The sequence below is a fragment of the Psammomys obesus genome, unplaced genomic scaffold, assembly GCF_907164565.1.
Source record: "Psammomys obesus unplaced genomic scaffold, mPsaObe1.curated_primary_1811, whole genome shotgun sequence".
NCBI lineage: Eukaryota > Metazoa > Chordata > Mammalia > Rodentia > Muridae > Psammomys > Psammomys obesus.
The window spans coordinates 23,054,413-23,065,196 of NW_026592890.1; the positions used below are offsets into that span (position 1 = coordinate 23,054,413).

The following is a 10,784-nucleotide window of genomic DNA, read 5'->3' on the forward strand; positions in this document are numbered from 1 at the left end:
GGGAGGGGAGGGGAGAGGAGAGGAGAGGAGAGGAGAGGAGAGGAGAGGAGAGGAGAGGAGAGGAGAGGAGAGGAAAGACACTTGTAACAGAATTACATGAGACTAAGTAACACTCTCACAAATCAGTATCCCTTGGTCAAAACAAAACACATAAAATGTTTTTTTGTAAAGAAGTGCCTGTACTAGTATTTCAATTCAACCTAAGAATAATATGTATGCACAACAAAAAATTCATTCTATTCCACAGCCTATATTTACTATACACAGTGAAGGGTTTCACACTTTTTTTTCCAATTATATCATGTATTTTCACCATATTGGTCCCTCCCTTTTCTGTACTCTTCCTTTTCCCAGATAGTTTTTTTTGCTTCAACTTTTGTGACATATATGTATGTGTGTTCCAAAATACTAACACCGATATCAATCTCTTACAATATTTGCTTTGAGTCTCATTTATTTCACATAATATAGTTATCTGCTATTTCATCAACTTTCTTGCAACTGCGCTAAGTTCATTCTTCCTATGGCTAAACAAAATAATAATAATTATTATTATTATATATACATCTTTCATATCCATTTATTGTTGACAGATACCTAGGCTTATTCTGTAACTTTGCTATTGTAAGAAATGCACGGTAAGCAGGTTATGTGCATGCTTAGATCTTAGAATCTGCTTTAGATTCCTTTTGGTATCTTTGCTGAAGTGGTATAGCTTACCATATGACAAATCTAGTTAAAGATTTTTGAGGACTCTTCATGCTGATTTCTATAGTGGCTGCACTAACTTACATTCTCACCAGCAATTGTATCCTTGCCAGCTTTGGTTGATTATTTTCTTAATAAGACCAACTCTAATGTAAGATAGAATTCTTCTTGTTTTTGAGACACTGAATCCCTGGATGGCTTTTACTCTCCATGTAGACACAGGCTGCCATTAAACTTGTGGCAATCCTCTTACCTCTGCCTCTTCAAGTTCTGGGTTTAGGATTTTTAATTCTTTATACGTTCTAGATATTCACCTCTCTCGGTTATATAGCTACCAAACATTTTCTCCATCTTGTGGGCCATCTCTTTACTCATGTAATTATTGCCTTTGCTATGCAGAAACTTGTTAATTTTATATACTATCATTAGTGACATAAACTAGTCATGTGAGAAAAAGGAACCTTAACTGAGGAAATGCCTAGGTCAGACTGGACTGTGGGCATCTCTGTGGGGGTTCATTTTCTTTACTGCTGATGGAGGAGGTACCACTGGGCAGGCGGGCCTGAGCTGTATAAAAAAGTCACTGAATGTGGGGCTGAGAGAGAACCAGTCAACAATCGTCCTTCTGGTTTTAGATTAAATCTGATGGAATCTACTGCAAAGTTAAGAAATGTGCAGCAACATATAAATGACGCAGAAAGCAATGCAACAAACAGCAGTTACTTTACTTACGTTTCATATCCATATTTCGAGTTTTATAAACAAAGTATGTATAAATCTGTGTTGTACGTATTAGAATCTGGTCTCCACTATATCGTATTGACCGATACCACCAAGAGCCCTAAATACAAATAAAATCAAACAAGATATAAAGCATGAAAAATGATAAATGTTAAGTTTCATGCAGCGCAATGTTTTTTTGTGTGTGTGCATGCAAATTTTCCAAAAATTTACCAAGAACATGAAGTGTTTGAGCTTGTTCCAAATTTCAAGTAATTTAGTTAACAAATACTTACATTGGCAGAAGCTTAACACAAACATAAATCATCAGGCATTATTAAAATACTTTAGGTTTTAGGCAGAAATTGTTTAAAGATAAAACAAGAAAAAAAAAAACAGCCATTGCTATAAGCAAAAAAAGTGGTTTCTAACAAAGAATTTTCTAATAAACATTTGAAAAGTATAGGAGCCACTTTAAAGCTGACGTGATATTTTCATTCATGTTCTCATGAAATTGGATCTTAGACAACAAACCTATGAAGTGGTCAAGACAGATGTGCAACAGGACTCATGGACCCACACAAACTCCAGGATCAAAAAGAACACAAGGCACAAAAGAAACAAATGAAGTAAAACTCTTTGGAAGTACTACACAGACACTGTTTAAAATGAAGCTGCTAGGAACTAGGGATATATTCCTTAGTGGTTAAGACCATGTACTGCTCTTGTAGAGAACCCACGTTCTGTTCCAGCACCTAGCAACTAGCTCACAACCACTCCAGCTCCAGGAATCTAACATCCTCTTCTGAACTCTTCAGATACCTACTCGAATGTACATATAACCTACACACAAACACACATACATAAAAACAAAATATAAAAACAGGCTTGGCGTGGTGGTGCCTTTAATCCCAGAAATCAGGAAGCAGAGGTAGACAGATCTCTGCGTTTAAGGCCAACGTGGACTACCTATCAAGTTCCAGACCAGCCGAAGTTAAGACAGACCCCATCTCAAACAACAATAATACCTTTAAAAACATGAAGTTGAATGGACTAAATTCTAATAATAATCTTATGGAGCAACTACCCAAAAAATTAATAACCAGATAGAACTTACCACAACAACAGGAAGGATAACCATAAATGCCAATCCATACACAAGTAAAACCTGGAATTCAAGAGAAAACAGTTATGCCTTGGTCAGGTCAGTTACAACAATGTTCAAATTTACAAGAAGGACCCACTATTAAAAATACTTTATTATTTGATCCTATACAATGAAGGTGCCATTATTTTTTTTTTTTTTTAATTTTGTGGACAGCATAGCTGAAGTGCAAATAGATTGTATAGCTTGTCCTAGGTCATACAGGTAACACTGTTATTATATCCAAACACTAGAGTTTTTGTCTGCTATAACAATCACCTTTTAATTTTCTATTTACTGATGTCATATAGATAACTGCAAAATTTTCATAAATTATGCTTTCCTTCCAGTCAAGTATTTTCTATATTCACACCCTACAAGTAGTACTGTGAAACAAATTATAAGCCCTTATAAACTCTTGTGCCTAACTACAAATGTGCCATTTCATTTTTATTCAATAGTATCTACTGAATTTTCACCTATAGCTTCATCAGAAATCTGTCAGCTATCTTTCTCTTCTATTATTCCCACAGTAACCCTAAGCATGACAGATGCCCTTACAAGCAGAAAGTATAGAGCTCTGAAGATTACCAACTTTAATGTCACAAAAATACTTATTTTTCAAAAGAAATTACAGCTACACTGTGTATAGTGTGCTTTTAAGGTTTCAAAAAGCTCTACAGACCAACAAAATGGTTTGTAAGTAAAGCCATGTGCCACAAAGCCTAACACCTGAGTTCCAACCCACATGGTAAGAGATAACCAATTCCTACAAGTTATCCTCTGACCTCCACACATACACTGTGGCATAGGCACAACCACAACCACACACACACACACACACACACACAGAAAGAGAGAGAGAGAGAGAGAACACATTTTAAACTTATAAAGAAAAATTAAAATAAAACAGCTCCTATTTTCATGAAATCTCAAGCAGCAAATCATCATTTTGGAGAGGGCAGGGTGGTGGGGTCTTTTTTTTTGGTTTGGTTTGGTTTTTCAAGACAGGGTTTTTCTGTGTAACCTTGGCTGTCCCGGACTCACTGTTTAGACCAGGCTAGCCTCAAACTCACAGAGATCCACCTGCTTTTGCCTCCCTGAGTGCTAGGATTAAAGGCGTGCACCACCACGCCCAGCTGCGGATCATTAATTTTTAAACAACATATTAAGACATTTCCTGATGTTTTGGGGTTGCAGCAACTATCACTGATGGATTTACCTGATGCCCCACTGCCTCCTAGTATGGAATAGACATGACTTAATTTAGCATACAGTACCTTAGCTTGAGTAACGGTGAAAAAAGTAAGTTACATTATGAATTCACCTTAGATAAATGTGGCCACCATAAAATCTAATAGTTCTCAAACTAAAAGTAAGACATTACCCCAAAATACCTTCAAAATAAATTGGTAAAACTGGCAAGTTTCAAACTTAAATTTAGAATACATTGTCCTAAACCAACAGTGTAATAATGGGAACCAATTCTTTTCTCTTGCTATGTAAAAATTAGCTTCCAAAACTCAGTAAAAAAAACTAAACAGCATGTCAGATTTTCTTTGTGAGGGCCTTCATTATATTACACCCTATATATAGTATATAACAAAAAGCATATCAACCACATTAGGATAGGCCTGATTAAATGCACTTACCAAAATTGAATTTTTCTGATCAACTATCCAAGCTGGCAAGGCAATTCCAAAGCTTGTAGCTAAAATAAAACAAAATAAAATAAATTACTGTTTCAAAGGACTCTTCCAATTTTATTTACTTATATCTCAAACTTATGCTCCTTTCCCTTTTCTCACAAACCTTTAAGATTACATTGTATATGTATTTTTATTATACAAACTTAATAGAATGTACCCAGGCATGTACAACTTTTGAGACGGAGGTGTGAGGATCACTGCAAGTTCAAGGTAGCATAGACTACAGAGTAAGACAGTGTCTCAAAATAAATAAATGTACGTATTATGTTACAGAATAGTGTATATGAAACCTCACAGTTTTTAATGATGAAACTTTTCACATTTAAGTTTCCTTCTCCAAAAACAAATTCTTTTATGCCTTAAATTCATATACACTATGAAAATGCAAGAAATTAGTAAAGAAAAAACTTCTTGCATGTCTCATGGTAGGCATATGTGTACACATATTTGTATGTGGAGGAATATTATTTTAAAAAAAAAAACATATGCAAGTGTCATGCATACAGAATCCAAAGGTCAACATCTGGTGTCTTCCTCAATAGCTATTATAGATAGACAGACAGACAGGCATAGATATAGCGACAGTATAGAGGCAAGGACTATTCCTAAACCTAGAACTAAATAATCTGGCTACTCTAACTAGCCAACTTGCCCAGGAAATTGCTTGTTTGTGCCTGAATACTAAAATTACAAGTAGGTCACAACAATTTTATGTGGGTGCCAGGGGTCTGAACTCCAGCCTTCTTTTCTCACTGAGCTAGCTACCCAGCACAATACTAAAAACCAACCAACCAAAAATAATTTTTAAAAATTATTCTTAAATTACATGTATGTGTTTATATCTGTGAATAGGTACATACACATGAGTACAAGTACCCCAGAGAGCAAGAACATTAGAGCTGGAATTACAGGAAGCTTTGGTCCACTCAACAGGGTGCTATAAACTTCAAAAAAGAAAAATGAAGTAAAAACTAAAGGAAGAGGCTGGAAAGACTGTTCAGTGGTTAAGAGCACCTGCTGTCTTTTTTGTTGGAGCCATCTCTACAGACAGGCTAGCTCACTCGTTAAGTGCATTTGTTGCTTTTGTAGGGAACTTGAATTTAGTTCCTAGGATCCAACATCCTCTTCTAACCTTACACACATAAGCAAAACACACAAATAAAATAAATTTGATAAAAAGGAAGTGTATGTTGCTCTTTTAGGACTCAGATTCAGTTCCAGCCCCCCAAAATGAGGCTCAACAACCTGAAACTCCAGTTCCAGATCTGCTGCCCCCACCCTTTCTATCTCTGTGGGCACCAGCCAGCATGTGGTACAAAACATAAAAACAAGCAGAACACTTACACATATAAAAAAGAAAAAATTAACTCTTTTAAAAAGAGAAAAGTTCAATTTATTCATGTAACTCATGGCTGTAATTTTCATACCCATAAACTGAAAAAATCAATATTCCTCTTATGAAAATAGCTAATACTCAATACTACCAATATTTTTATAGTCACCACACCTTGAGGCCCATCTGGATTTCCAAATTCTTCCCAATTTTTCCGAGACTCTTCATCTGTTAAACTACCATGAAGAAAACAAGGTATCGAAATTAGAAAACCATACCCAAAAAATAAGTACTCACATGCAACAACCTCATTAACCAATCAATTTTTTGTTTTTTTAAGATTTATTTTATTTAATTTTGTGTGTGTCTATGTGTACAAGAGTAAAAGCACCCAAAAAGACTTGGAAAGCCCCTGGTACTGGAGTTACAGGAGATTGTGAGCTGCCCAAACACGGTGTTGGGAACTAAACGCCTTGGTTCTTGGGAAGAGTGCAAAGCATTCTTCACTTCTCCAGTGTCCCACACCCTCTCCATATGCAGCAAGGCTGGCGAAGTGGCTCACTCTGTAAAGTGCTTGCTATGCAAATATGAAGACTGGAGTTTAGAGTCCTCAGTAACCACACACATCTGACATACGTATGGTAGTCCACTTATTTAACTCAGCACTCAGTTGACAAAGACAGTATATAACTGGAGCAAGCTGGCTAGCTGCTGTTTGGATTTAAGTCAGAGAGGCTTTCTCAATAAATAAGGTGGAGAATGATCTAGGAAAACACCCAACATCAACCTACCTCTACATGCATGTAAACCCACATGTGTGAACACATACCACAAAGGGATTAGTAACCCAAAGAATCAAAAACGGTCACTCTGAAATCAGAGAGGTGTGTGTGTGTGTGTGTGTGTGTGTGTGTGTGTGTAGAAATGCTCTGTTATCAGAAAATGCTAATTCCTAGATCTTAGTATAAATTGAAATTCAAAAGCTACTTACTACATTTTCTAAGAATGTAAGAAAGATTTTAAGTGGCTTTTATTTTCTAAAATTTCTCCAATGAGCACACTGATAATTTAATAATATTAAACACTTTTAAAATATAGTAGTTCCTTCCAAAAGAGTGGCCCTATGCTCTCAAGATGTAAACATCACCTGTAAAACTTCAATGATGTGTAGAAAAGCTCTTCTAAGCCAAGTGACAGGAGAACTAAAAAAATACAAGAGCTTCTCAGGTCCGGCAATGTAAAAGTGACAGAATAATTTTCAATACCTAACTAAAATGTAAGTCCTGATCTGACCAAGAGCTCAAAGCAGAGAATTAAAATGGCCTTATTTCAGATCCTATTATAGATCATAAAAAGCACTAGACAAAAATCTCAATTTCTTCACACAGGGTAAGATACGTCCCCTTGGTCCTCCATACCATCCAGTCTTTCCCATTATAGCTCTATGAGGTTTGAGCAAAGGGAAGAAAACAGGATAAAAGGTAATTGAGAGGAAGAAGGTAGGTTTTCCCACCTACCTGCAGAGAAAGGATTTATAGTAAACTTTCTACCAACCCTGCACCCTAACACATGGAATTTTTCTTGCTCTTTCCCCCTAACCCCAGACTAATAAGACAGGAAAAAAAAAAAAAGAAAAGAAAAGAATTATAATTAACCAATCAAGCTTTTTTTTTTTTTTTAAGTGTTCAACATCTCTTGGCAGACATGATAGTGCACGCCTTTATCCCACAGGCAGAGGCAGAGGCAGGCAGTCTAGAAGTTCCACGCTTTAGGGCTTCCTAGTAAGAGTCTATCTCCAAAAATTAAAAAAAATAAAAAAATAAAATCTTTTTTAAATTTTGTTTTTTTCTTTTTTCTTATTATTATCATTTATTACAATTTATTCAACTTGTATCCCAGCTGTGGTCTAAGGTTCCATCTTATCTTTGCAGAATGTACTATCAGAAAAATAATGACAACAAAGGCTGGTGAGGACATAAGCAGAGAGGAGCCCCATCCACCACTGATATTAGCATGTAAACTAATGCAGCCACAATAGAAATCAGGGTGGATTTCTAAAATCTAAAACTAGAACTACCCAAAGACCCAGTTACAGAACCTCTAGGCAGCCTCTACATTCTATTACTACATGGATACTTTCATATTCATGTTTTATCAGTTATTGTTTTTTTTCTTCATAGTAGCAAGGAAATAGAATCAGCTTAGCCTGCCATCAAAAGAATGGATAATGAAAATGTGGAACTTTATTATTATTCTCTTATTAACCTAGATGTAGGCACACGTAAGATATACTGTTATTGTTAAGAAACCTCATGGGGGCTGGAGAGATGGCTCAGTGGTTAAGGGAAGGGAAAGGGAAAAAGAAAATGGGAAAAAGGGAAAAAGGAAAGGAAAGGAATTGAACTCAGGACCTCTAGAAGAGCCGACAGTGCTCTTAACCACTGAGCCATTTCTCTAGCCCCCATATACACTTTCTAGAAAATATTATCTAAAATTAAAACTGTTTCCTGGGTGCTAATATTCCAAAAGAAAAATTTCCTGGATACCTTAGTATTCATACATACTGAGGACAATATATGAAAAAGACTTAGTGTTGTATAGTCTGTGAACTAGTTTTTTTTTTTTTTCAGAGTAAATAATAGATATAACAGCAGACTGTGAAAGTGATATGAATGCCAAAAATTTGGAAACTATTATATAAAAAGTTCAAAAGACATTTATTATATAACTTAATAATTAAAGAGATAATTGTGTTTTAGAAATGATAGCCACTGAATTACTGTTTTTAGTTTTGTTTTTCCTTTGAGGCAGAAAATTACTATGTAACCCTGGCTAGAATTGATTATGGGAACGACCCATGCTTGGTCACAGTGTCTCTTCATACCAAAAACAGTCACTAAGATATACTAAATTAAATTTAGTAAAATCACTCCTCTTAGTGCCAACTCTGAATTATGTAAGGGTTAATTAACTACTAGTTTAGGGCTGCTGAGTAGGTCCATAAATGTCAGGTTTAAATACACCTGGTTAAAATTTAATAAACGTGTATGTCACTCATTTTACTCAGTTCTTTAAACAGGGTAACAGGCCCTATGATACTTACGCTGCATAAGCTTTTGCTATCCTCATGAACATAACTTCATCACCACCTTTATCTGGATGATATTTAAGTGACAACAAGCGATACTGTTTCTTAATTTCTGCTACTGTTGCACCCTTAAAAAAAAAAAAAAAAAAGCTTTGTTAATACATAAGAGCACAATACAATTAGAAATAATCCTATTTTTATCTTAAATCATGAAATACTCAAAATTTTGACAAAAGAAACTAACATTTTTCCTATACATTTTGTCCCCCAAATTTCATCTCATACGTACACTTCTTTTGTTCAATATATTTCTTTTTATCAAGCATTTAACTATACGGCATGCAATATACTAGTTACTGATGATAATAGTGGTAAAAGTGTAGAACTCCACATTTAAATAAGAAAATACTGGCTTTACATATCCAAAATTAATCAAGAGTAAACTAACTACAGTTCAAAACCAAACCAATGATTAACCTCCTTTATAATCTCAGCAACATCTCATTTCATCTGCTTGTCAATATTTCAATATTAAATAAATGTTTTTTAAAAAAAGAACCAGCCTTGCTTCTCAATCTCACTTTTTACCAGCAATTTTTGTATCATTTTTATTTCCCCACATCTTTTTATTTTATACTCTTGATAACCAGGATAATTACAGCAAGAAGAAAAAAAAACAGATACTATGCAAGAGAGATAGCTCAGTGGTTAAAAGTTCACATTGTTCTTTAAAAGGATGTCCAAGTCTAGTTCCCAGCACCAACGGTGAGCAGCCTTAAGAGCTCTAATGCCCTCTGCTGGCTTCTGTATTGTCACATATAAACAACCCCCCACACACATACACACACAAATAATTAAAGATAAAAATATAAAAAAAAATTGTTTGGAAGAAAAAGAAATTAAATAAAAATCAGACTATAAGCCAACTTTTTTTTTTTTTTTTTTACAAAACAGAAAACTAAAAATGAACATGCTCCTTAATTTGTATTGCATCAATTTCAAAATCAAACCATCCATTAAAGAAATAAAAAATTGAAAACCTCAAACTATTATATTCAGTTTGGTTACTAAGCTCTTACAAGACAAACTTCTACAGAGCTCATTCTCTCTCTTCATTACCTTCTAACATTCTGTAGAGGCTTATCAACTAAAATCTCACCAAAACACACACGTACACACACTCAAGAATTACCTAATTTCAATGATAATAAGAACAATTTCTTACAAGCAAGAACTCCCAACTCAGACTAAAGATACTGTATGTGTCAATTAACACAAACACTGTTTTGGTTTGTTTTTGTTTTCTTTGTGTGTTTGGGGGAGGGAGATGTTGTAGCAGAGACAGGGTTTCTCTGTGTAGCCTTGGCTGTCCTGAAGCTCAGTCTGTAGACCAGGCTGGCCTCAAACTCACCAAGATCCACCTGCCTCTGCCTCCCAAGTGCTGGGATTAAAGGCATGCACCACCACTTTTAAACTACGTAGCTTCTCATCAAATAACCTTAACATGTCACCAGTTATAAACTAATACTTACTGCTAGCAATCAACAACAGAACAAATATACCCAAATGATAATGAATTAGGTCTTACTTTAATTTAAAAAATAGTTAACTGACAGGGCTGAGGAGATGGCCTGGCACACAAAACCTTGCACTGCTTTTTCTGAGGTCCTGAGTTCAGTTCCCAGCACCTGTATCAGGCAGCTAATAACCACCTGTAAACTCCAAGGGATCTGACACCCTCTTCTGTATTATGGATACCCAAGTACACACAACAGACACATAAATAAAAAATGGAAAAGAAAAAAAAAAAAAGGTTAACAGACCAAAGCCTGATTTCTTTTGGAAATGTCTAATTTGTTTTAGAGTATAGACCTTTAGTATTTAAGGGACTGTTAAATTAATGTTTATTACATAAGAATACTACTTACAGGATCCAAATTTAACACTTCATAAGGATTGTACTCCTGATATTCTCGGTCTGTTTTGGAAACTTTGTATGCAAGGAATAAGAACAGTGCCCATCCTGCAAGCAGAACTATTTTCCTGTTTAGGGAAAAACAAATGCATAAATAAGTTCATCCA

The 10,784-nt window shown here is 35.2% G+C and overlaps 1 protein-coding gene across 2 annotated transcripts in view; it reads right to left on the reverse strand.

Moving 5' to 3' along the window:
• The window catches only part of Sec63 (SEC63 homolog, protein translocation regulator), a 63,835-nt gene that overhangs the window by 27,686 nt on the left and 25,365 nt on the right, over positions 1–10,784 (reverse strand). For both annotated transcript variants that reach the window (XM_055615933.1, XM_055615932.1), the window contains exons 3-8: positions 10,631–10,745; positions 8,718–8,830; positions 5,789–5,850; positions 4,225–4,283; positions 2,546–2,596; positions 1,441–1,549 (exon numbers count right to left, since the gene is read on the reverse strand). In XM_055615933.1, the coding sequence (XP_055471908.1) occupies positions 1,441–1,549; positions 2,546–2,596; positions 4,225–4,283; positions 5,789–5,850; positions 8,718–8,830; positions 10,631–10,745 (509 nt within the window). The remainder of the gene's footprint in view (positions 1–1,440; positions 1,550–2,545; positions 2,597–4,224; positions 4,284–5,788; positions 5,851–8,717; positions 8,831–10,630; positions 10,746–10,784) is intronic.